The following is a 27,705-nucleotide window of genomic DNA, read 5'->3' on the forward strand; positions in this document are numbered from 1 at the left end:
TTAAATATCAAAATAGGTTTATTTTGAATAGAGTTATACCCACTAACCTGGCTTCTTGCTTGCAACACAAAAAAAATCTTAACTGTGAAAGTCTATGTGAAAACATGAAAACAGAACAAACTCTTAAACCAGTGACATTTCCAAAAACACCAGGCAAAAACACAAATGTCCAAAGGAACCGTTGCCCAATACACATGCTACAGCGCTTGCCGGAAAATGAGATTAAAGAAAAGGATAAAGTTAAAGTGCCTTTTTTTTTGTATGTTTCCGTGACATTTTGAAAACAGAAACATTTGTGAAACAGAAAGAAATCTCCTTTCACTTGGCCGCCCGACTGTTATTCAGAGAGTGCATGTGGGGATAATGCTCTCTGGAAAGCCCAGTGGGGCAAGTGCAGAGTCCTGTACGGCATTTCCGCTCATGGGAATGTTTATGGATTCCCAGCTACAGTTCTACCAGGGTTAGAAAAGGTCATGAGATGGTTTGCACTACAATGACAAATATTTCACTCATCATCAGAGGTGTCGCTGCTGCTGGTTTCCGAGTCTTCTTTCTGCACCGCATCTTGGAAGAGATCGAAAGCAAGTGCATCCCTCAGGAATACATGTTTCCGTAAGCCATTTTTTTGCAGCTGAAAAAGAAGGGCGCCATACTTTTTACGCACTAGCAGCTTACCTTTGCTTATTTATACATTTATGGGATCAGTTACCTAAAACCTGTTATTCATTAGGCCCCTGTAAGACAACAAATTACATTTATGATGTTTGGATTATATTAGCAATTTCACAATGATAATATTATGATGGTAAAAATTAAAGGGGTTGTTCACCTTCCAAATACTTTTTTCAGTTCAGTTGTTTCTCAAATTGTTTCCCAGAAATAAAGACTTTTTTCAATTACTTCCTTTATTTATTTTTTTAAAGTTTAAAGTTGAATGTCCCTGTCTCTGGTGTTTAAGTCTGGCAGCTCAGTAATTCAGGTGCAGACAATTTTGCAACATTGAGTTGATACATTTCTCAGCAGCATCTGTGGAGTATTAGCAACTATTGTATCAATTCTAGCAGCTGACTTTAATGAAACCCAGGGATTCTGCTCAGCAGGGAAAAAGATAAATGTATCAACTAAATGTATCAATTTAGAACAGTTTACAGGGTCGGCGACCCCACCTCCCACTTCAATATTAGAAAAATGGTGACACATAAAAAGTAGAAAGTAATTGGAAAAAGTTGTTATTTCTGGTGATCTATCTAAAAACAACTAGTTGTTCATAGGTGAACAACTCCTTTAAGCAACCCCCTGTTTGGCCCAGGCAGAATAGTCTTCTGGCACTTCCCTTCTCAACGCTATTACTCCTGTCACATTGAGCAATAGACCTGAGAAAGGAAGCAACAAGAGAAAGGCAGGAACAAGAGAAAAAAAAAGGAACAAGAAAAAGGAAGCAACAACTTCAATTCTACAGCTGTTAAAGGGATTGTTCACCTTCCAAAACACTTTTTCCAGTTGAGTTGTTTTCAGGTAGTTTTCCATCTTTTATTTTTTATCGTTTACCTGAAATTGAAGTTTAACGTTTAATGTTCCTGCCTCTAGTGTTTCAGTCTGGCAGCTCAGTGGTCCAGGAGCATCTGGACTGTTAAAATGCGATACAATTAGTTTATACATTTCTCAGCAGCATCTCTAGAGTATTAGCAACTAGTGTATCAATTCTAACAGCTGCCTTTTAAGGACACTCAGGGATACTGCTCAGCAGGGACAAAGATAAGAAGTGTATCAACCAAATGTATCAACTTAAAACAGTTAGAGAGTCGGTGACCCCCAGTGGCGTAACTAGGGAGGAAGCAGACCCCGCAGCTGCGGGGGGGCCCGGAGGAGAGGGGGCCCGGCCGAAATTGATGTCCTCCTGGCTGGCTCCTGCCAGCATCGCGAACGCATCGATCGGGTGTTTGATCCGTCGTCATCCGTGACAATGGTGACATGATGACATCCGTCCCCAGACTCCCCGCTGCCACTGGCCGGGCCCTACCGCCTCTCCAGGCATACTCCACATACTTCAGTCTTCCTGCTTCCGCCCTCCCTGCTTCGTACTGCGTCGCAGCCGCCGCTCCTCATATACTTACTTCCGCCCTCTCTCTCTCTCTCTAGCTGCTCGTCTGACGTCTCGCCCGCCCTCCCTCTTCCTCTTGTGTAATCACGTGTGGTGTGGACGCAGTGCACACGTTGTGACGGACGGTGCAGCCGTGCAGGTGAGGCAGGGAGAGGCCCGCCTGGCTGTGTGACTGTCTGTGTCTGTAGACTGTATAGTACCTAAAATGTGTGGGAAAGGAATAATACGATGCTGCAGGGACAGGGTCAAACGTTTTGAGGGGATTTTATTTTTGAAAGTGTGAAAACTACAGATGGAGGAGAGAATTGGGGAATGGAAAATTGTAAAAAAAAAAAAAAAAATTGTAATAAATCATAAGGAAAGAAGAGACCAGATAGAACACAAAAGGCACTGGAGAAGCTGTAATTGTTACTCTTCCTCCCCCCACACAGGAAGTTCGAAAGCAGGAGACGTTGACTGAACATGTGATCTGTGCCAGACCTGCTGCATCATCAATCGCTGTGTGCGCTTTAAAAAGAAAAAAAACTGTGCACAGCGTGTGACGTGAGGTAACATTTAGTACCGCATAACGTTTTTTTTTCTTCAAAAAGCGCACACAGTGATTGATGATGCAGCAGGTCTGGCACAGATCACATCTTCAGTCAGGGTAGCGGCTAGTTCCTATCCTCAGAATGGACCTGACGTCAGGGTCATGCGATCGTACCATGTGACCGCTCCACTGAGGATTTGAAATTAGTGAGCCGAGCGTCAAACACGGGAAAGTGTTAATGGGTTCTAGTGGTGGGCTGTGGACTCTTCATGGGACCTGCAACTTAATCCCTGGGTTGCCAACTTGTATTGTACTTTTGCTACAGGTTGTAACCTCTAACTTAGGTTTTGGGCAGTTCATTGTGTCGCTGGATGTTTGTAGGGTGAGGGGGGAGTCACTGTGCCTCTGAATTTCTGTAGGGGGGAGTCACTGTGCCTCTGAATTTATGTAGGGGGGGCACTGTGCCTCTGAATTTCTGTAGGGGGGACACTGTGCCTCTGAATTTCTGTAGGGGGAACACTGTGCCTCTGAATTTCTGTAGGGGGGACACTGTGCCTCTGAATTTCTGTAGGGGGGGAACACTGTACCACTGAATTTTATCATCCTTCTATAGTTCTGGGGTATTTTTATGTGAAATTGCAAATGTGCCATCCTTCTATAGTTCTGGGGATAGTATACATGAAATGCTCCCACTATTTTGTGCAGAGGGGGCCCTGAAAAATTTTTTGCTGGGGGGCCCTGGAATCCGCAGTTACGCCACTGGTGACCCCCTTCCCAAAGCTGCTTTAGAATGTGAAAAATTAAACTTTACACTTCAATATTAGAAAAACAAATAGAAAATGGAAAAGTAATTGTAAAAAGTCTCTATTTCTGAAACAAACTAAATTGAAAAAAAGTATTAAAAGATGAACAACCCCTTTAAGGGACACTTGTATATCACCAGGCTGAAGGCTTGAGGTTGTACAAGTATGTCCTTACAACCAGAGCAACATAAGTGGGAGATTAAGACACACCAGGCATTGCAGATACCGGAGATTGATCTTTCACAGATGTCCCACCATTGTTTTACAGATCAGTTCAATTTGACAATATTTCTCAAGAAATGTACTTAGTATTTGGTCAGGATCTCAGACAGAGGGAAACAGCAATTTAGTGACAAAGGAGGAAAAGAGCCAAAGATGAAAGGCTGCAATGTAGATATTTGCTGCAGTTAATCTATAGCTAAGTCAATGTGAAGAACTGCTGTGGCAGATGCAAGCTTTAGTTTTACAATATTTGGAATAAGGTTCTATACTGCTGTTCTAGTAAACTTTCCCTCAGCTGCTTCCCGATTATATCTGGGAAAAGGTCATTCATTACCTGCTCACTGATGGCTTGGAATTCCCTCATTTCATCTTCTGTTAGAGGAGCACAGGTCTCATCGTTCTCTTGCCAACCCATTTCTCTCAACAGCCTTAAGGAAAAACAGAAAACATAACATTTTAGAGAATGCCAAGTAGAGTTGTATCTCATGCTGCAGGGAATAAAGTTACAAAAAATATAGACCAGATGGCCATCGTCCTCACCCAACATGGCAGGGTCATATTAAGAAGAAGTGCTATAGGTTCTGAGACATTCCCTTTTCTCCCCTTAAATGTTATATCTTGTTTTAGCATCGTACACCCAAGGGTGCCTGTATAAAAGTTTGATTCTCCCAATTTAACAGTGGACAAAAAATGTCACTTTCACAGAATATTAATGTTTTAAACCACTAAATATGAAATTCCTTGGTCCTTTCATGCCCATAACAATAATAAGCAGTGTATTACTGTAAACTTGATTCTGACTACATTAACTTGGTAGTTTCCAAAGTCTTTTTAAAATGTGATTGGAGGCCTAGGGGGCACATTCTAAAACAGGTTAGGAAGACTACGAAAACCAACATACGCTTCAACACACATACTTGAACTCAGCTTCAAGTGAGCTAGAAAGGACACCATCTTGGGCATAAGCAGGAGAGATCTGTCCTGAAATCAGGGTATTGACATTATCCTCGGAGTTTTCATTCTCATCGAAATTCAGATTTATGTCCATTTCAGGACAAGAGTCATTTCTGTTGTTCAAATGGGTATCTTCCTCCTGATAATCAAACAGGAGAGATTATATTGTGGGAGTGAAGCCCTTCGTTTTGGGAATAAAACAATTTGGGGGCACATAGGAGTGTTTGGTACCAAACCTCTCTATGCACTTTGCATTACATTTTATACAAGGTTAGAAAGAGCTGCGAAGTGCACCTATTGTGAAACCATTTATAGAATTTAGAGGTTCAGAATTGTCTATATGCAAGTTTCTATCATGCTGATTCCGCCTAATTAATACATTATAAGCTAAATTAATCTTAGCAGACAAGAGCACACTGTGCAGTGTCACGTGGGAATTGCTGCTTATAGACTGGAAAACCACCTGATTTTGTATATATAGTGAATAAAGTACCTCCTATTGTAAATTATAAGTTACCGAGGAGTTTCATGACCATATACATGACCATTATACAGGTCATGGAACTCCGTGGTAACTTCTAATATCCTCTTATTTAACAGGGGATACTTTATTTATTATAATAGTGAGTCGTGTGACAGAAATGACATCACTACTCACCGTTTATAAGAATATAATTTACAAGATATTCATGGCTTTTGTGTATTATAAAAGCAAACAAGATTATGATACCTCTTCCAATGAGCATGGATCCACAGACAGGAGTTCTGCATGTAGAGAAGTATTTGGTATGTAATTTTCAGGAGGACAGTCTTGATAAAAACTGCCGATGTTGTTATCTTTTGATAGCGATTTACACTCTTCCTGTAGAGAACAATGAGAAATGTATGTATTTTTGTGCCATCGTAGACAGAAAGTAGCACTATCTTTATTGGCACTAATGTATAGTTTAAAAAAAACAAAAAACTTGTTTACTTTAAAAAAAAAAATGCAAATTTTTGGTGAAGCGAAATGGGACAGATTTGTCCGTGATTTATGGCTAAACTTTTAGCATTTAACGGTTTGCTTTATTATGCATTAAAACCAAAAATTTCAAGTTTCAAGTTTTTTCAGAGAAAAAAACAGAATTGAATTTTTAAAAATAAATTAGATCCGAGATTTCAGGTCAATTACATTCATTCGAGTTTAAAAAAGTTACAATAAATTTCGCTTGGTCGAATTTCGAATTCATTGGAGTTTTAAAAACTCACATGAATTCGAAATTCGACCCTTGATAAACGTGCATCTAAATGTCTAAAAATGTGTTTTAGCAATAAAAAATTCTGATACATCAGTAGCATTTCTAGAATAATGTTTATAAGGAAACTTTACCTTTTTGATACCCGCCCAGTGCTTGTCTGGCAGGCTTTGGTTGCCAACTCCTATAGAGTAACCAGACAGAGAGAAATCATCCATTAAGCCCTTCTTAATACCCAGCATTTGAGGGGATGTGGATCCAGCATTCATGGGATACTCTGAAAATTATTAAAGACATAATAAAGATAGATTAGAGACAGTTTTGAGACTCCTCTAGGAATTCATGTGAAAAAGGGTCATACTGCCCTTTTAAAGAACAACTAAACCATAAAAACATATATGGGTAGAAATGCCATATGCTGTAAATCTCTGTAACTGTAATGATTTAGGACTTCAAAGCTCTGCACAAGAACTCCCCATCTTGGATTTGTCAGTGACACAGCACATTCTCAATGTACTCTTGGAAGCTGTTGAAAAGCTAAGCTTAGGGGTCATTGCAAAGCAGAAAATGAGGCTTATCTGTTATAGAATCTGATGCTTTAGGGCCGATTATTACTTTCTGGTGCACTAATTTCTAAGCTGCTGTTTAATGAGAATATGAATTAATTACTAATCAGCCTCATATTGTGACATGAATGATATATATATATATATATATATATATATATATATATATATATATATATATATATATATATATATATATATATATATATATATATATATATATATATATATATATATATATATATATATATATATATATATATATATATATATATATACACACCCACACAGTATTTTGTAATTTGGTAAATTGGACCCTAAGCTCAGTAAGTGACAGCAGCACAGAGCATGTGCAGTGAATCAGCAGAAAAGAAGATGGGGAGCTACTGGGGCATCTTTGGAGACACAGATCTTTACTAGGGCTGTGGTTGCCTTGGACTGGTATAGCATCCCAAAACATAATGTACAACATTTCTTTAAGCTTTGGTTCTCCTTTAAAGGAGAACTAAAGCTTAACTAAAGAAGTAGGTTAGGAATGTTGTACATTATGTTTTGTGCTTCTGTACCATCCCAAGGCAACCACAGTCCTTTCTGCTGATTCACTGCACATGCTCTGTGCTGATGTCAATTACTGAGCTTAGGGACCCACTCACAATATACAGTACACATAGAATAGAAATGTCACAATATAAGGCTGATTAGTAATTAATACATGGCAGCACAGAAACCAGTGCAATTAGCCTCAGAATTTAATAATCAGCCCTGTAGCATCAGCTTATATAACAGAGAAACCTCATTTTCTGCTTGATAATTTGCAATGACCCAAAGCTTAGCTTCTCAACAGCTGCTCAGAGCCCACTGAGCATGTGAGTGTTGCAGACACTTTCCAAGATGGTGACCCCCTGTGACAAGTTTGAAGTCATTGTTGCTATTGATAAGCTGAAACTGGTGCAATAAGTTCAGTATATAAAAGATGGCATTTTAGCCCTATTCATTTTTATGGTTTAGTTCTCCTTTGAGGTATCCTCTAACAATAATTATAGAAATTTCACTGATTAAAGAGATACAACGTTTACCTAAAATTGTTCTGCTAAAGTCTGACAACTTTTTAGATTTAAACAACAGTGTATAATTGAAAATACATTAGAACCCCCATTTTACATCCCTTGATTTTAAGTTTTCCCTCATTTTACATTGTTGTTTTGTGGTCCCGCCTATATATTATTCATAATACATTTCCCTGATTTTATATTTTCCTGCATTTTGCACCATTTTTTTTGGTCCCCTGAAAAATGTAAAAAATTGATTTTTGTACTTACCGTTAAATCCTTTTCTCTTGTCCTACATTGGGGGACACAGGCACCATGGGGATGAAGATCCTGTTGCTTGGAGGATGGACACTAAACGGTTAACAAGCTCCTCCTGCACTGGTTCTCATACCCTGCCTACTTCCTTTCCCCTCAGTTTTCGGGCCGAAGAAGGAAGGACAACCCTACTATCACCATGTGCAAACAGAAAAGGAACTCTCACCCCCTATGAACTATATACAGTCACACTTAGACAGTGTGCTAGAAGAATTTTGAATTATAACCTATTCAGGGAGGGAAGGTCTGTGTCCCCCAATGTAGGACAAGAGAAAAGGATTTAACGGTAAGTACAAAAATCTATTTTTCTCTTGCCTAGATTGGGGGACACAGGCACCATGGGGACGTCCCAAAGCTACCCATGAGGGCGGGACTTGCACCCCAGTGCTCAGCTTACAACGGTCTGTAGCACCTTTCTCCCAAAGCTTGCCTCAGCCGAGGAGAAAGTGTGTATCTTGTAGAACCTGGAAAAAGTGTGTACTGAAGACCACACTGCAGCTCTACAAACCTGTTCAGCGGAAGCCTGGTGGCGTACTGCCCAGGAGGTACTCATCGACCTGGTCGAGTGAGCTCGAATCCCGAAGGGTGGAGGTCTATCCTTTGCTACATAAGCCTTTGAGATGGCCGACCTGATCCATCTGGAAATCGTTGCCTTCGATGCCCGGAGGCCCTTTCTCGGTCCCTCCGGAATGATGAAAAGACTGTCAGTTCTTCTTATACTTTTGGTAACAGATACATAAATACTCAGCGTACGGACTACGTCTAGCTTGTGCAGCTTTTTCTCCATCTGTGTCTTGGGATGAGGGCAGAAGGAAGGCACTACAATGTCCTGATTCAGATGAAATTCGGACACAACTTTAGGCAAGAAATCCGGTGTTGGCCTTAGAATTACCTTGTCCTTATGGAAAATTGTAAATGGCACTTTACACGATAAGGCTGCCAACTCTGACACTCATCTAGCCGATGTGATGGCTAATAAAAATACTGTCTTAATAGTCAGTGTAAGCAAGGGAATGTCCATGATAGGTTCAAAAGGCTGTTCTTGCATAGCTGATAGTACTAGGTTAAGATCCCATGGAGGAACCGGGTGACGGTATGGTGGTGCCTGTCGAAGAGCACCCTGTATGAAAGTCTTAATGTTAGGCCGCAACGCCAACTGGTGTTGGAAGAAAATAGATAGTGCAGATACTTGGACCTTCAAGGAACTGATGGCTAGACCCTTATCCAGTCCCTCCTGCAGAAAACACAGTACGTTTGCTTCGTTTAAGATCTGTGGGTCTTTGGAGTTAGTCTCGCACCATGAGATGAAGGTCTTCCATATCCTATGGTAAATCCGTGCAGATACAGGCTTTCTGGCCTTCAATAATGTAGGTAAGGCCTCCTGTGGAACTCCTGACCTGGAGAGTATCAAGGCCTCAAGAGCCACGCCGTTAAATCCAGCCGTGGAGAATTCGGGTGGACGATAGGCCCCTGTGTTAACAGATCATCCCTGACTGGAAACCGAAATGGAGTGTCTGCTGCTAGCCGCATGATCTCTGCGAACCAAGGTCTGCGGGGCCAGAATGGAACCACCAGTATCGCCTCTACTCTCTCTTCCTTTATTCGTCTGATGACTCTTGGAATCAGAGCGAGAGGTGGGAACACGTATACCTTGTGAAACGGCCAAGGTGCTACTAGCGCGTCCACCGCTACTGCTAGAGGATCCTTGCTTCTTGCCATAAAGCTTGGCAGCTTGTTGTTGTATCTTGACGCCATTAGGTCCACCTCTGGTATACCCCACCTTCTTACTATCTCTTGGAATACTTCCGGATGCAGACTCCACTCACCCTGATCTACTGTCTCTCGACTGAGGAAGTCTGCTATCCAGTTGTCTACCCCTGGAATGTGTACTGCGGAGATGGCTGGCACATTCTCCTCTGCCCAAAGAAGTATCCTTTGTGCTTCGGCCAACGCCGCTTGGCTTCTTGTGCCTCCCTGATGGTTTATGTAGGCCACTGCCGTCATGTTGTCCGACTGAATTCTCACTGGTCGACCCTTGAGATTGTGGGTCCAGTGTGACAAGGAGAGCCATATCGCCCTGAGCTCTAGGATGTTGATTGGGAGGGATCCTTCCCCTGGGCTCCATCTGCCCTGTACTGTGTGTTGTTCCAGTACTCCTCCCCACCCCTGTAAGCTGGCATCTGTTGTTACTACTGTCCATGTATGGTTGGGAAACAGCTTGCCTGATTGCAATGTTGATGGTTGGAGCCACCATTTCATTGACGCCCGAACGGGCTCTGTTATCAGTAACCTGCGGTCTAGCTCTGTACGCATCTTTCTTTGATGTAATAGAATTAGTCTCTGCAATGGTCTGGTGTGTAATTGGGCATACGGTACAGCTGGAATAGCCGCTACCATTGTCCCCAGTGCTCTCATGGCTACTCTGAGTGGTATGTATCTCTCTTTCTGAATGATCATTAATCTTGTGCGAAAGGTGGAAATCTTGGCAGGTGGAAGAAAAGCTTTTCCCAGCGACGTGTCTATCATCAGACCTAGGTATTCTGTCCGTTGCGTTGGAGTGAACATTGATTTTTTGTAATTGATGAGCCAACCTAATTGGGTCAATCTTTCCACCACGGTCTGTAGGTGATTTGTTGTTAAGGAATGAGACGGAGTTTTGACTAGTAGGTCGTCCAAGTATGGTATGACTCCTATTCCCTGCAGCCTTAAATCTGCTAGAGCTGCTGCCATGACCTTTGTGAAGACACGCGGGGCTGAGGATAGGCCGAATGGAAGTGCCACAAATTGCCAATGTTCTCCTGCGGCGAAGAAACGAAGGAATCTGTAGTGGTTGGGGTGTATTGGCACGTGAAGATACGCGTCCTTGATATCTATTACTGTCATAAATTCCCCCATCTCCAGGGACAGCAGAACCGATTGAATGGATTCCATCTTGAAATGTTGACGCTTGACATATTTGTTTACTGCCTTTAGATCCAGCACAGGACGGTAGGACCCGTCCTTTTTGGGGACGATGAACAAATTGGAATAAAAACCTCTGCCCCTGTCTAGAGGTGGAACCTGCTGTATGACCCCTGAGCTTGTGAGATCTCGGAGAATTTTTTGAAATGCTGAACGCTTTGGTTCCCTTGAGGGAAGACGTGACACAAAAAATCTTTTTGGAGGAATTTGTATAAAGTCTATGAGATATCCGTGGGAGACTACCTTCAGGACCCAAGGGTCTTGGACTCTCTGTTCCCACACCTCCCGAAAGTTTCTTAGGCGTCCGCCTATGAAAACACTCTCGGGGGTGGGCACCTCTTCATGTGGAGGCGGGTTTCTCCTGAGAAGGCTTGGCGGTTTGTCTGGTTGAAGACCAGTTGTGGCCTTGTTTGATTGGATATCTGGAACGGCTGGAAGATTGGTGCTTTTCCGTTTGTGTTCTCTGCCTTTGGCCTTGACCCTGACGAAAGGGCCGCAGAAAAGGTCTTCTCTTAAAGGTGGTGCGCTTTGGTCTGTTTTGCGGTAACAGGGTACTCTTTCCACCCGTCGCCTGTGATATAATCTTGTCGAGCTCTGCTCCAAAAAGCTGTTTACCCACAAACGGAAGACTGACTAGTGATCTCTTTGATGTGAGGTCCGCAGACCAGTTTTTTAACCATAGAAAACGTCTGGCTGCAATGGACTGTGCTGAAGCTCCGGCAATGAGTTTTGCTGCATCCAATTCTGCTTCGCAGATATAAGAGTTTGCATCAGCTATTTGAGACAATAAAAGATCAGTAGACGGGTCCTCAGACCCAATAAGTTGTGCTACCTGCTCAACCCATATCTCTATTGCTCTTGACACCCACGCTGTGGCAAAGATTGGTTGAAGCGCCGCTCCTGCTGCTGAAAAAATGGCCTTACAGAAACCCTCTAGACGTTTGTCTATTGGGTCCTTAAAAGAAGCTGCGTCAGCCACTGGTATGGTTGTGGTCCTAGATAGACGTGACACCGGAGGATCCACCACTGGTGGGGAGGACCAGAGGTCTGTATTTTCCTGAGGAAATGGATAGGACTGTGAAAAGCGTTTAGATAGTTGGAGCTTGCGGTCTGGAACTTTCCACTGAGCCTTAACAATGTCATCTAAGTGCTCATAAGCCGGAAAAAACATATGAAGTCTTCTTCTGCCTTTTGAAAATGTTTTTGCTAGGCTCAGCTGTAGCTGCTGTGTCTTCAATGTTTAATGTTTGTAACACTAACTGTATCAGTGATTCTACCTCCCTTTGTGACCTGGGAGTATCCTGCTCCTGATCTGACTCCTCCCCTGACAACACTTGCCCCTCTTCCCCTGACTCTTCCTCTTCAGGTGACTCAGGTGGGGGGGGAATGAAACCGCTTAGAAGCAGTTGCCTGTGCGCTCATCCTTTGTGGCTGACTAGAGAGGTGCTCCAAAACCTTGTCCAAAGTCTCTGGAATCCTGGCTAGATTCTGTAGACCAGCCAGTGAGAGGGAGAGAGCACGCACCAATTCAGAATCCGAGCTCGCCTGAGAAGCCGAAGCTATCACTGAGCCGGATTGTAGGGTTGCATTGGGTAAGCTAGGAGCCGGTATATTACCAGTACTACAAACTACACACTTTGGGTCAGAAGAGGCAATGTCAAATTTAGTTTTGCATGACGAGCATGCAAGGAATGCAATTTGAGATGGGGTGCGGGACTTAGTCTGCCGCTTAGAAGAGGGCATTTCCTCTACTCTGTCAGTCATGCTATAGAGGGTTGGCTCTTCCTTAAGAAAAGGAAGCAGGCAGGGAACTGAGAAAGTCCTGTGTGCACCTGGGCTGTCCCTGTATGGGCAACCTGCATGGGTGAAAGTGACATGCTTAGTGCCAGAACCAGACTAAAACTGCCTAGGGAATACAACAAGAGTACTTACTCCTGTTGCTCTGCAGTATCGACGCAGTAAGTAGAGGAAGCGAGTGTACTCTCTCCTCCTTTTGCCGTTCCAGCTCGTGTCCCAAGATGGCGGCCGGAAGTGACGCATGCGCCGGCAAGGACAGTGAAACGCAAGTTGCGCAGTATGCCCCCAAGGAAAATGGCCGCCGTAGAGAGTGCATCCGCCGACGCCCTCTTTCAAGATGGCGGCCGGAAGTGACGCATGCGCCGGCAAGGACAGTGAAACGCAAGTTGCGCAGTATGCCCCAAAGAACATGGCCGCCGCAGAGAGTGCCGACGCCCTCTTCCAAGATGGCGGCCGGAACAACATGCGCAGAAGAATCGGACCAACACAAGGACAGTCCCTCCGTGTAACTAAGCTGTCTAGAGCCAGAGCGGGTAAGAACGCTTTCCCACACGCCTCTGCTCCTAGGGGGGAAGTGAGTAATCAGCATATAGGGGCCTACCCTGTCTGTGGAAGTCGGAAAGCAGAAGGGGGTGAAAAGGGGATAATAAAACACTTACCCCTTTCGTTGCCAGCCATTCCTGCCCTATTTTTGGTGCGTACCCCGTTCTGGGCTGCTGGTGCAGCCTCCGTGGAGCGGGAACCAACAGCCCCAGGGTGTTGAGGGAGCCTCTGCCTGCAGACCTCCGTGGAGTGGGAAGGCAATCAGGGCACAATATTATTCGGCTGGTGGGGGCTTGGGAAAGTGAACTCAGGCCCCACTGCTGGCATGGCACATGAATAAATCGGCACCATTGCTCCCAGCCAGTAGCATCCGTCCTCCTTCTGAGGACACTAAAGTAAAACTGAGGGGAAAGGAAGTAGGCAGGGTATGAGAACCAGTGCAGGAGGAGGAGCTTGTTAACCGTTTAGTGTCCATCCTCCAAGCAACAGGATCTTCATCCCCATGGTGCCTGTGTCCCCCAATCTAGGCAAGAGAAAAGGGGGTTCTACTGTAGTCACACACAACCTACTGCTTCTATCGTAGAAATTGTGTCAGAAGTGGCTAAGAAGAAATGCCACCGTATACAATGCATAATATAAGTAGTTCATGGCAGAGGAAGACTTACCCCATAGTCTCGCAGTAAACAGTTTCTTTCCTCTCTCATGTTCAGGATATAGGAAAGACTAAAATGATTTCAGAAAAAAAAGAGTCAGGCTCAGTTTAATTATATAAAATTGTCATGTATTGTGGCTCAATCAAGCAACACTGGCTTTCAAGATCAACCCTGACCAAATAAGTGTCTCATACAGAAAATGCTGCCTATATTGTCTCCCAACGAGTGTCCCTGTTGAAATGCACCAATCTAACCACAGTCACTGCAAAGTGCTTACACGGATACACCCAAACAACTCTGGGCACAATACAATACTATGTGACATGGTTGCTTTTTATTTGTGGAGGCCTTAAGTAACTGGACAAATCGGTTGAAGACAACTCTGGTACAATTACCAAGAAGCAGGAGCAGTGGTCATTTAAAGGAGAACTAAAGCCTAAAAATTAATGTGGTTAAAAATGCCATATTTTATAAACTGAACTTTTTTGCACTAGCCTAAAGTTTCAGCTTGTCAATAGCAGCAATGATCCAGGACTTCAAACTTGTCACAGGGGGTCACCATCTTGGAAAGTGTCTGTGACACTCACATGCTCAGTGGGCTCTGAGCAGCTGTTGAGAAGCTAAGCTTAGGGGTCGTCACTAATTATCCAGCAGAAAATGAGGTTTGTCTGTAATATAAGCTGATGCTACAGGGCTGATTATTAGATTCTGATCTAATTGCACTGGTTTCTGTGCTGCCATGTAGTAATTATCTGTATTAATTACTAATTAGCCTTATATTGTGACATTAAGGGGGTTCATTTACTAAACTCAGAATGCAAAAATCAAACCCCGAGGATAGGAAAAGTCAGAATTTGGAAAAAAACTGGCATCTCAGACCTATCGAAGTTGCATATAAGTCAATGGGAGAAGTGGTTTTTTTGATGTGCGCTGGGTTTTTGGCAATATCCCGAAGTTTTCAGCCAAAATCCTGAGTTTTTGGGTGAAAAACCCCAAAAAAAACTTGAAAATCGGATGAAAATTTAGAAAAAAAATCATGAAATAATGATTTTTTCTGATTTTTTTCAGCCAATAAAATTTTCGGGAAAGTGTATTAATAAATAAGTCAAAAAAACCTGTGCGGATTTGGTCGGCGTTTTTTTCAGAAAATATTGAGATTAATTCGGACTTTGATAAATAACCTCCTTATATTCTATGTGTATTGTATATTGTAAATCGGTCCCTAAGCTCAGTAAGTGACAGCAGCACAGAACATGTGCAGTGAATCAGCAGAGAAGAAGATGGGGAGCTACTGGGGCATCTTTGAAGGCACAGATTTTTACTGCTAAAGGGCTGTTTTTTCCTTGGGCTGGTACAGAAGCTCAAAACATAATGTACAACATTTCAAGTCTATTTGTTTAGTTAAGCTTTAGTTCTCCTTTAACCCCTGCACCAGAGAAGGTAAACATAGTGTTAAAGAGGCATAGACAGCAGAAAGTTATTTCACTTGAGCCAGTTCTGTAATGCTGTTGTTAGCTGATGTCAGCTGGCAGCTTTTAGAGAGATGGTCAAATAAAAAAGTCTGCGCAGATGTCACATAAGCCAGAAACTACATGCACTATACACTATACTTTATATCTAGGACACCAACTACTCCTTTCCAAGTTGCTCTTCAATTTACATCTATTTTCTCTGGGTCAACAATGGGCAACCTGTGACTATTACATCAAGAGGAGTCAAGTTGGCCACCACTATACTAAACCAAGGGTTTTTGTTAGCAAAGCCCACTCTATGGCTGAGTTTTAATTTCTGGATTTTGTTACAGATTGAGCAGGCTATAAGGAAGTGCCTAGCATGCACAATGAAACTAAAGGAACAGTAACACCAAAAAATGTAAGTGTACTACAATAATGAAATTATAATGTAGTGTTGCCCTGCACTTGTATAACTGGCGTGTTTGCTTCAGAAACACAACTATAGTTTATATAAACAAGTTGCTGTATAGCAATGGGGGCAGCCATTCAAGCTGGAAAAAAAAGAAAAGACACAGGATACACAGCAGATAATAGATAAGCTCTGTAGTATACACTGGGATTCTTCATAAATTATCTGTTATCTACTGTGTATCCTGTGCATCAATGGCTGCCCCATGGCTACACAGTGGCTTGTTTATATAAACTATAGTTGTTTATCTAAAGAACTTTTAGAGAAGGAAGGCAGAAGCGCTCAAACCACCCGCCACACTTTGATATCACGAATTGGAAACCCTTTCTACATAGCGGTATGTTATATCATTCATTACAAATGCGCTCACCGCTGTTTCAAATTGGCTCAGGTGCACTTGCCCCGGGCCCTCCGCTTAAAATATTCCAATATGGTAAGACTGTGGGTCACTCACCGCTCCTGTTTGGTGGTCCGGGTGCTGCGCCCCGAACCCTCAGCATGGGGGAGACATCAAGGTAAGAAAACAACTGCTTGGCACGCACTCCACAGGACTCCAGGTAGCGGTAAAAACTTTTTACTTTATTGCACAAACATATATTATCCTTTTTATCTAAAGAAAGCACATCGGTTTTGCCAGTACATTATATTGTCTTTCCATTAAAACACTTATTTTTTGGTGTTACGGTTTCTGAGCAATAGGCAACAATAAAGCCTTCCACTACTTTACCTTAATGCATGATTTCATTAATTTGCTTGAGCACAATCCATCACTTTGTTTTTCCACTATACCCCAGAGACCATAACAAGCTCCAGGTCCAATTCAGGAGAAATGACAACGTATATATAGATTTCACAATGCTTCTCAAGACTTACAAAATCTTCAGCTTCAAATGTCTTGCAGTCTTCTCGATCCAATGATCTGGTCAGGTCGAATTCAGAAGTGTTTCTCTCACTCCGCAACTGGCTATTCACACGCTGGAGGTTGCTACTATAAAGATGGAGGCTGGCCTCACGCTGCCATGTGGGTTCTGCTGCAGACCTGCTCTGGGGGCGCCAGACATTTTTTTCTCTTTTTTTAAGGTTCCCTTTGTTCATATAAAACAGTTGTAATCAGAGAGGATCTATTGCCAAATAGCATTTGTTACAACAGCAAAATAAAGAATAGATGTTGGTGATATGATAACTATGAATAAATATATAAGGGGATCATATAATAATCTCTCTAATGCTTTATTTACCAGTAGGTCCTTCCAGCTGACACAAGGTCACCCATTCCTTAGAAGAAAGGAGGTTCCTTCTAAATATTCAAAAGGGGGTTTTTTTTTACAGTGAATATATGCACTTTCTCTGGTTTTTTTTTCTTTTGTTTCTTTTCTTTTACTGTTTTCTTTTCTTTTGATTATCACATTGTATAACTTTGTTTGACTCGTATGTGACTGTCATGTGATATGTCATCTACTGCATTGTCCATTAAGCCTCTTATGTTGCATTCTTCGCTACATGTCATGCCTATCATCTTTTAATAAAGGTTATGTTAAAAAAAAGATAGCTTTAAGAAGGGGTTGGATGGCTTTTTGGCAAGTGAGGGAATACAGGGTTATGGGAGATAGCTCATAGTACAAGTTGATCCAGGGACTGGTCCGATTGCCATTTTGGAGTGAGGAAGGAATTTTTTCCCTGCCTCGGAAGCAAATTGGAGAGGCTTCAGATGGGGTTTTTTGCCTTCCTCTGGATCAACTGGCAGTTAGGCAGGATAAAATGAAGTTAAAAGGTTGAACTTGAGGGAAGTGTGTCTATTTTCAACCTAACTTACTATGTTACTATGTTAAGTTAGATGAAAATAATAGAAGAAATGTGCAGGGAATAACATTACCGCCAAAGGAAGAGTCAAAAGCTTCTGAAGAATTATGACGCTGTCTGTTCACATTGAAAGCACAGTCTGACCGCCCTAAACTTTCAGAACGCTTCTCGGCGTACAGAAATGGCTGTAGGAGAAAGAACAGATTACAGATGTTCTTATACTACAAAACTTCTTGTCATCACATACACCCAAATAATAATATCACATAGCTAGGGTTGCCACCCGGCTGGTATTTTACCGGCCTAGCCGGTAAAACACTTGCCTGGGCCGGTATTACAAATTAATCGCAGCTACATTGCCGGTAAATTTGTAATACCCTTAACAAAAGCCCTTGCCCTCCGGTGGAAACGTACATTTTCTTCGACTTCTGGCAACGTGGCCCCGCCCCTTTTGCAGCAGCACCCCCCCCCCCCCGTGGCTCCGCCCTTTTTGTGTCACAGTCCGCCCCCTTAGTTCCCGCCCCCACCACTGGCCTATAATTTTTTTTCTAAAGGTGGCAACGCTACACATAGAAAATGATTAAAGAAAATTAGTGCTTGGATATGCACAGAGGTAGTTTTTGCATTCATCTGATACACGACACACACAAGGTTGATTTATTCATAATAAATGGATCAGTTAAGGAAATGTAAAACTTTACAACAAATGAATATAAAATTCTATTAATTTACATTGACTGTTTTTAGAGATTCTAAGACACTATAAAAGTGTTAAAGGGATACGGTCATGGGAAAACATATTTTTTCAAAACGCATCAGTTAATAGTGCTGCTCCAGCAGAATTCTGCACTGAAATCCATTTTTCAAAAGAGCAAACTGATTTTTTTAGATTTAATTTTCAAATCTGACATGGGGCTAGAGATATTGTCACTTTTCCAGGTGGCCCAGTCATGTGACAAGGCAGTTTTAACTTTCAATTCGCAAAGTCTTTATTAAGAAATTACTTACATTCTCTGTTTGCGCTTCCATCGTGCAACGCTCGATTTCTCCTCCCTGGCTATCTCCTATAGAAGGCAAGGAGGAGAAATAGAGCGCCGCAAAATGGATCATCACCCTGTCGCAGTTTCTGAAGAGGAACGCAAGCAGAGAATCGGCAAGTAATTTCTTAATAAAAACTTTGCGAATTGAAAGTTAAAACTGCCTTGGTGTTTTTTTTTCATTAAGTAGATCAAATTGTTTTTTAAAAAAAAAATTATGTTACTGGTCTTTTAAGAACAGCACTCAATAGTAAAATCCATGTCCCACTGCAACACATTCAGTTGTCACATTGAGTAGGAGAAACAACAGTCTGCCAGAAAGCAGTTCCATCCTAAAGTGCTGGCTCTTTCTGAAAGCACATGACCAGGCAAAATGACCTAGAAGGCTGCCTACACACCAATATTACTAAATAAAAATACACTTGTTGGTTCAGGAATGACATTTTATATGGCAGAGTGAATTATTTGCAGTGTAAACCATGTCATTTAGAGATAAAAACTACACCATAAAAATCAAGACAGAATCCCTTTAATACAAAGAGTGTTGTAATAACAGTGCCACCTGCTGGTCAGCTTTTTTGACAGTGCTTCAGTATATAAAAACGTTCTACAGGTATGAGACCTGTTATCCAGAATGCTCGGGACCTGGGGTTTTCCGGATAACAGATCTTTCCATAATTTGGGTCTTCCTGCCTTAAGTCTACTAGAAATTCATTTAAACATTAAATAAACCCATTAGGCTGGTTTTGCTTCCAATAAGGATTAATTATATCTTAGTTGGGATCAAGTACAAGCTACTGTTTTATTATTACAGAGAAAAACGAAATCATTTTTAAAAATTTGGATTATTTGGATAAAATGGAGTCTATGGGAGACAGCCATTCCGTAATTCTGAGCTTTCTGGATATTGGGTTTCCGGATAAGGTCCTATGCCTGTACTGTTTTTCTGCTCAGTAAAGTTTTTTGTTTTGTTTTTTTTAATTTGCTCTTCTGATTACATCACATTTGGAAGAATTGGTGGTGGTGTTGTTTCAAAATTCAGTAGCTTAGCAGTTTTTCCAATATATTGGAATCTTCAATAACTGCAAAAGAGCTTAGAATAGTAATTGGATGGATTTTATATTTTGCTTGTTAAGTGTTACATTTCCTTAAACACAGCTAGTTTTTTTTGGTGAATGCATGGCTTTAATGAAGAAACTAGATATCATATAATTATATTGAAATAGCAGTGTCACACAAAGCAAGCTATGGAGACTGGGGCCTATCCAAGCCCTAGGCAACTGCTTGGAGGGCATACTAGAGGGATTGCCATTTTGATCTCCTTTCTCAACATAATGGTTATACTACTTAGGGGCTCTGCAATACATTTTTTTAGGAACCAATGATTGCCTCTAGAGTTTTGGTAATGTGTTGTACTTTTAAGGTAGTCTAGTCCCAAGCGATGAAAGTCGGCAGCTTTGGGATATGGACTGACAAGTCCACTGGATGGCAACGTAAAGGTGTGCGCCCATCTTTTTCTTTATCCAGTTTTCTATTTTTGGTTTGGGAGAATAGTTTTTGTGGGGGGGCAACTTATCTGATGAGCATAAAGGGAACACAATTATTACACTGTATCTGCCTATCTGTTGCAGGAACAGTAATACCAAAAAATGAAAGTGTTTAAAGATATCACCATTATGTTCTACAGAGTGTAACCTGAGCTTTTTCTCCTATGAATGGCTGCACCCATTGCTACACAGCATCTTATTTATATAAACAATAGTAGTGTTTCTGAAACAAACAGCAGCTTTACCAGTGCAGGGCAACACTCTATTATTTTTTTATTACTTAAATGCACTTTTTGATGTTACTATACCTTTAAGGCACCCAATCCAGTTTATATTACATGTAAGAAAGTGATTTACCTTGGTGGAAGGTGGAGGTGTAGGAAAATTAAGCCAAGCTGGAGCAAAGTCATGCTGCGCCATTTAATGCAAGTCACTAGGCAAACAAGGTTCAACACTTCATTGCAGCGTCCTGCATAAAAGAGGAAACAAATTATCATTGAGAAACTCTTCCTATAAGCGGTGTGCTGTCTGTGAAATCATAAGAAGCATTTGGATAGGTTTATTATTAGCATTATATATGAGTAATAAACTGAACTGATCAATCCAAAAAGGTATGGCAGCAACTACCAACAGACAGCCCACCTGCTAGTGGAAGGGCCAGAAAGCAGAGATTTCATGTAGGTTGCAGCAACATTTGCATACAAAGTACCATAATTGAAATAATCCCATTTGATTATAGGGAAAAAAAAATCAAAGATCAGTAATTTTTTGAGAAAAACACAAAAGTGGATTGCTGCATTCCCTACATAGGATTCTTTCCAACAGGAACCCAATGCAAAGTGTGCCTCCCACTATCATGCCACTGGGCTCAGGAGGTATGGGCACCCTATGTATGAAGCCAGCGAGTCCTCCAGCATAGAGAAGTAAGGTCCGTAGCAATCCTGGAGAAAGGTTTTTTTTCACAACTTGCGGGCAGGTGCACTAATTCTCTGAAAAGCACAGGGAGTTCAGGTGCCGGAATCCATCACTTTACAATGGAACAAAGAGAGAGAAAGTGGTTGCATTTCAGTGTAAGCCTAAAGATGGCCTTATGCACGCCGATAAAACTGACGAATGAGGCCTGACCAACCAATAACTGGATGAAAATTGGCCTGATATTTTTAAACTGGCTTTAAACATTCAGTTGCAGCAAGGACCTCAAGGGCATACTGTGACTGTGAGAAAAATACTGTGACTTTAATGGTATGTGGGCCACACTGATTAAAATCCAATGTGTGATTTATTTTTTTAGATGAGGTATTACCTGCTAAATAACAACTGAGGAGATCTGCCTTATGGAGCACCACCCACATAATTTTTAACTTTTGCCATCAGAAAGAAAAAAAAAAAAGTTTTCCAAAAAGTTATGGTGACAATGAAGACAAAGGTAACTACTATAACAATGAAAAAAAAATTATACAAAAATGGTAACTGTGACAGTAAGGGTAACTGTGGAAGCAGTGGTAGTAGTAATAGCTATAGCAGCAGGAGTAACTATGGAAACAACGGGAACTGTGGTAGCGACGGTAACTATGGAAACAACAGTAACTACGGTAGCAATGGAAACAATAGTAGTAATAGTAACTATAATACTATGGTAACTATGGAAACAATAACTATGGCAGCAATGTCAACTATGAAAAAATACTAACTGGCGCTCTCACTGCAAAATGCAGCAAACTTATACAGGTATGGGACCTGTTATCCAGAATGCTCAGGACCTGGGGTTTTCCGGATAACGGATCTTTCCGTAATTTGGATTTTCATGCCTTAAATCTACTGGAAATTCATTTAAACATTAAATAAACCCAATAGGCTTGCTTTGCTTCCAATAAGGATTAATTATATCTTAGTTTGGATCAAGTACAAGCTGCTGTTTTATTATTACAGAGAAAAAGGAAATAATTTTTAAAAAATTGGATTATTTGGATAAAATGGAGCCTAGGGAGCTTTCTGGATATCGGGTTTCCAGATAAGGGATCCTATACCTGTAATGACAATGCTGCGATAGGGTGTCCCAGCATGCAAATCACACCTAGTAAAAAGGTGTCTGCATATTATCAACTGGGCATATCAAAATAACAGAAAATTTTACATATTCATGTTTTATCGCCCATTGAAGTTGTTGAGCAAACTTGTTCAAGGGAAAATTTTCCTCTTTTTGACATGATCTACTTCTATTGGCTTATGTAGGAAAAGTACATAAACACTAACTGAACTTCCAGAAATAAGCACAAACTAAATATGTATTTATTCATATATAATCCCACATGGCTATCCCACAGTGGCAATTCAATGTATAAATAACCCCAGAACTCATAGCAGGATAACACAGTGGCAATTCCATGTTTAATACCCCCAGAACTCATTATCGGGGTAGCACAGGGGGAAATTTCATGTACAAATACCACAGAACTCATAGTAGGATGGCACAGTGGTAATTCCATGTATAAATACCCCCAAAGTTTACATCAGGATAAAGCAGTGGCAATTTCATGTATAAAAACCCCAGAACTCAAAGCAAAGTTATAGATAGTACCACTTGAACAAGGGAAGTGCTGAGATGACTAGAGAGGAGAACTGTGCAGTAGTCTGTCCTTGAGGGGAGTATTAGTGGTGGAAATAAAGTGGGAGGCACAGGCTGCAGTAGGAGCTGCTGCACACGTTCACCTACAGCACCCACGATATATATTAGGTCTCCCCTACATAACGCCACATGTGTGCGGTTGAAAAGCAGAATTTACAGTACAGAATGAGATGTTGATGTGATCAGATCGGGGTTTGAGGGTGGACATCCACTCTGCCCCCTTGTGTGGGCCCGGATTAGACCCAATCGGCCTAAGGCCGGCACTCTGGAGAATGTACATTAAAATCACTGATGGGGAGAGCAAAATGTTACCTTGTTCTCCTGTTTGCAGAAAACTGCTCTGAAGAAGGTCATCGGCGCAATCTTCAATGGCTTCTTCTGTTCTCTGGGCCCAGACAGGCACATGTGCAGTAGAGTGAAAAAGACGGCATTTTGTGTCTAAGTTTGGTTTCCACTCTACTACGCTTGTGCCTGCCAGGACTGAAAAGAAGACTGAAGAAGCCAAAGAAGATAGCAACAAGGATCTTCTACAGAACTATCCCAGACCAGTGCAGTTTTTAGCAAACAGGAGCACCAGCCCAGGGTATGGGGTAAGTGATTATACCGACTGAGGGGCTTAAAATTTTGACACCTACCAGTGACTTTAAATGGGAACTGACATACTGAAGTAAGAAACTTTCTAAATACAATCAATTAAAAATGCTGCATTGTTTCTGAATAATCAAGTTTATGTTCACTATCCCTCTCTCAGCATCTGTTTCTCTTCATTCAGCAGTTCAGATGTGTCAGATGAATGATCCAATATATCTTATAAAAGGGGGTTTCCTTCCCTAGCAGATGAATTAGAGCTCACTCAAATAACGGATTCCAGTACAAACAAAATCTAACAAAATAACTGCTTTTTGCACAAATCCTGCATGTAGAGAGACATGATGTCTGGTGATTTTAATAGAGTGACCTCTAATACACCTTCTAGGCAAAAGGAGCCCCCCCTATAAAAAATATATTGGCTTTAACGGTTAATGACTATCTGACACAACTGCTGCATGAAGAGAGAATGAACAGAAACAGATGCCGAGGGAGGGATAGTGAACATAAACTTGATTATTTCAGAAACGGAGCAGAATTTTTAATTGATTGTATTTAGAAAGTTTCTGATTTCAGCATGATGAAGCTAATATTAAAGGTTAATCTTTTTTTGATAGTTGCCCTTTAACTTTACTGCTCCTTTAAGACCTACCTTTTCGTTCAAGCCTTTATCCTAAGCCCCCAGCAAATTAACCACCTAACAAACCCCAAATACTTACACACAGCAAATGCTGGTTTAGCCGTCTTTCACTTTGCACTTACACTTACTATCCTGACTGATAGGCGCTCTACCGTTACCCTCAACAAACGCCTCACTTCCTCCCCTTTTAGATTGCAAGCTCTGGTGACCAGGGCACTTCCACATTTATCCAGTTGTAACTGTGAATCAATTTTGATGAAAGGTTTCTCTGTATATGGAAAACACTGTGGGGTAACAAAAGGCTCTATATAACTAATCATTTGTAACTAGGAGGATGTAGATAAGTAAATAGTGATATTAGTGATCTCAAAGCTCCCAGTGCCTGTTTTATTCACTATGTTACTAATGGAAATCAAAACAAATTCTACACATAAATGATAAAAGTGCTGCATATTGCTCAGAGGCGCAGGCTGACAAAATCTCCCCAGCTGGAGTGTTTCTTCCTCTCCTGGTACAATTTCAGTTTATTGCCCAGCGACTAGAGAGATAGAGGGGAGAGCTGATAAAAACGCGTGTGTTACTCACACTTAGCTCCTAAAATGGAGGTTGTTTAGAGACTGCTTACAGCTGAGCAGACTGCAGTTCCAGCGAGCGCAAACAAACTCATTCTTGGCTGACCAGACGCTTCGCAAGCCCCATACGATAAACAAAAACAGGCACCTCCGCGGACAGCTATATATCGGTCCTTTCGCCTGCCTCACACTAATGCAACTAGCAGCGGTATCCTAATGAAAGGACCACGACACTTAGGCGACTAATAAATGCCTGTCTATGTTTTTTTCGCAGCAGAAGTAGTAATACAGCAAAACAAGCTAGTCATTAAACAGTAAGCGCTTCCAAAATAATTAATAGTAGAAAAAAATAAACTCCCGGGAACTACCTTGTATCAGAAAAGTAGGCGGAACTGTAAATGATGGCGTCAGTGGGCGGCGCCGAAGAGGTTAAACCGATGAACAGAACAAGCGCAGTTACTAAGAGGGGTTCCCGGGACTTCCCCCAAGCATGAGGTCATTGGTTTGTGCGGCCATTATCTCTCAGAGCTGGCTGTACAACACCTAGGAGGGGGCGTGGCCACGAGGCCCAAACAAACGTTATCCGTGGCGTTTGCTCGTTTTCCAGATGTTGGCTTTGTTACAGCGACGCTAATTTTATGTTTGTGACAGAATAAAGATTCAGCAGAGAGGTCGTAAGGCCACACGAGGAGATTCGGGGAGATTTTGTTGCCTGTCGCCCCGAACCGCCTAAGTGGGTTTCCCCATAGGCTACAATGAAAAGTCGCCTGCGCTAATGCACACGCGGCGATGCATTTTCAATAGTCGCCTCATTGAGGCAACTTCGGGCGAGATAGTCGCTCAAAAGACAAGGCGATTAGTCGCCAGGCGACAAAATCTCCCCGAATCTCCTCGTGTGGACTAGTAAGGTTGAAGCTGAGGAAGAAAAAATTAAGATGATATAAACCCAAATATTAAATTCTACCGAATGAAAGAAAATGTAACGATATCTGTTACCACCCGGCCGGTATTTTAAAACACCTGCCAAGGCCGGGGCCGGTATTACAAATTTACCGGCAAGACAATTGCCGGTAATTTGTAATACCCTTTAAAAAAGCCCCTGGCCTGCCCCCAATTCGCAAAGAACTTACCTTTTTTCCAGCGCTGTGGACGTCTCTGCGGTGTTGCTCCGCCCCTTTTGTGGCACACTGTGTAGCTCCGCCCCTTTTTAGCATCACGGACCGCCACCTTTTGGTGCCTGCCCCCCACTGGCCGGTAAAATTTTTTAATAAAGGTGGTAACCCTACCCACACGTCACAACGTTACAGATGCAACTCCATAGCAATTATATAGTTACATAAAATTACTGAACATTTGTCATGAATTTGTATCAGGAAGTGGTTTGGAATGTCAATTTCTTTACTCAGTTCAGTTTTGGGGTTTACATTCCGTTTCAGTCTTGGTACAGAATAAACATGTTTTCTATTTAGAATGGAAGCCAGAGTTGCTATATGGCTAGGGTTACCACCTTCTCTGGAAAAAAATACCGGCCTTCCTATATTCTTGCTGCTTTTTCCTATTAATAACATTGACATCAAGCGTTATTTTTACCGGCCAGGCCAGTAAAATACCGGGCAGATGGCACTCCTGATTAGCGGGGCCCGCAACAAATTTTTCTGGGCCCCCCCTACAAGTTAAAAGAAACCATTGGTGGCCAGGGCCCCCTACAAGTTAAAAAAAAAACAATTGGTGGTAGGGTTGCCACCCGGCCGGTGGTCAGGCCCCCCCCCCAACAAATAAAACCAAAAAAAATCACTGACCCCCCCCACACACACACACAAGTTAGAAAAAATTGGTGACCAGTAGGGTTGCCAGCTGGCCGGTAAAAATTATGCTTGTTTGCTTGAAATGTTGTTAATAGGAAAAAATGGCAAGAATATAGGAAGGCTGGTATTTTTTCCCAGAAAAGGTGGCAACCCTAGTGCCTCTTCAACCCTAGTGCTTCTTCTTCGGGCGACTAATCTCCTCTAAATGCCTTCCGGCTGGCTAGAATGTAAATTGCCGGCGGGATGGCACTCGGATCACTTCGGCTTTCCGAAGTCACCGAAGTTTCCTCGTGAGGCAACTTCAGCCGACTTTGGAAAACAAAGTGATCCAAGTGTCATACTGACAGCGATTTACATTCTAGCTATCTTGAGGAGATTAGTCGCTGGGTGACTAATCTCCCCACAATCGCCGCATCTGCCACCACCCTTATCTCTTTAGAGCACAGTTTGATAAATAAAAATCCCCTTATCTTTTTAGAGCACAGTTTGACCTATGGGGAAAAAATGTTATATTCTCCGTTAGGCTTTTATTGCATTGCGAATCTTAATTGTGCATTGCTACCTGATCTGGAGTTTCGTTAAATATTTTGTCGCAAAAAAAAAGGTTTGTGATTGCAAAATTTTAATAAATACACTGCGAACTTTCGCAACAGCAGTTTGGTCGCAAACTGTGCGAGGAAGTCATTGAGGTCTTAATCAGTCAAAAATGGTTCAAACAGTCTAAAAGTTATTTGTAAAAACAATTGCTATTGGAAGCAGCATTGGTTATTACTATTTAAGCAGTGTTGCAAAAGTCTTGGTTCCCCAGCAAAGACAGGTCTGTTAATCAGCTGCCTTGTCTTACATTGTATCAACAGTCTTGGACATCAGAACAGTGAATAGAAAGGGACCAACATTGCTTTCAATAGCAAAATATATACAAATAATTTAAAAACCATAGAAATTTTGTAATGAATGTATATTGCATTAGAATAATGTTTTCTTTTATTAGGCAAATTTTTATTTTGGTATTGACTTACCCTTTAAAGCTATACATCTAGTTTTGGAATTTCGAACTAATTCCACATTTATGCTTGTTCCATCATTTGCCATTGCTATTTTTCTGTCATGCTGTACTAGGAATGGCATTTGTATTTGAAATGTCCTATTTTCGGTGCTACAGACTGCCAAACTTTGTGATTGATTTTATGCAACAAGCCTCCATATGCTTCCACTGAGTGGACATCTGATTAGTGGTTTAGTGGGTTAAGTGGCTCAGACAATGGATAATCCTTGTAATAAGCTACAGTACAAAATTCAGGTCTACCGATTAAATATTTAGACCAGTCTCTAACATAGAAACCCACAAGTTGTTCAAGCCTGCTGGTACCTCACCATTAGTATATGGATTATATTTAGCCCTATGTGAATGGAAAACCCAGAGACCTAATTTAAAACGG

General features: G+C 41.7%; 1 protein-coding gene across 4 annotated transcripts; it reads right to left on the reverse strand.

Moving 5' to 3' along the window:
• gpbp1.L (GC-rich promoter binding protein 1 L homeolog) lies at positions 1–24,981 on the reverse strand. Of its 4 annotated transcripts, none has more exon segments than NM_001093478.1 (10): positions 1–631; positions 3,990–4,083; positions 4,573–4,748; positions 5,340–5,471; positions 5,979–6,121; positions 13,741–13,798; positions 16,525–16,736; positions 17,525–17,636; positions 20,393–20,504; positions 24,515–24,579. In NM_001093478.1, coding segments are annotated over 9 exon segments (1,116 nt in total). In that variant the 5' UTR covers positions 20,456–20,504; positions 24,515–24,579; the 3' UTR covers positions 1–505.
• Between the last annotated feature and the right edge of the window lie 2,724 nt (positions 24,982–27,705).

This window comes from Xenopus laevis, chromosome 1L, assembly GCF_017654675.1.
Source record: "Xenopus laevis strain J_2021 chromosome 1L, Xenopus_laevis_v10.1, whole genome shotgun sequence".
Lineage (NCBI taxonomy): Eukaryota > Metazoa > Chordata > Amphibia > Anura > Pipidae > Xenopus > Xenopus laevis.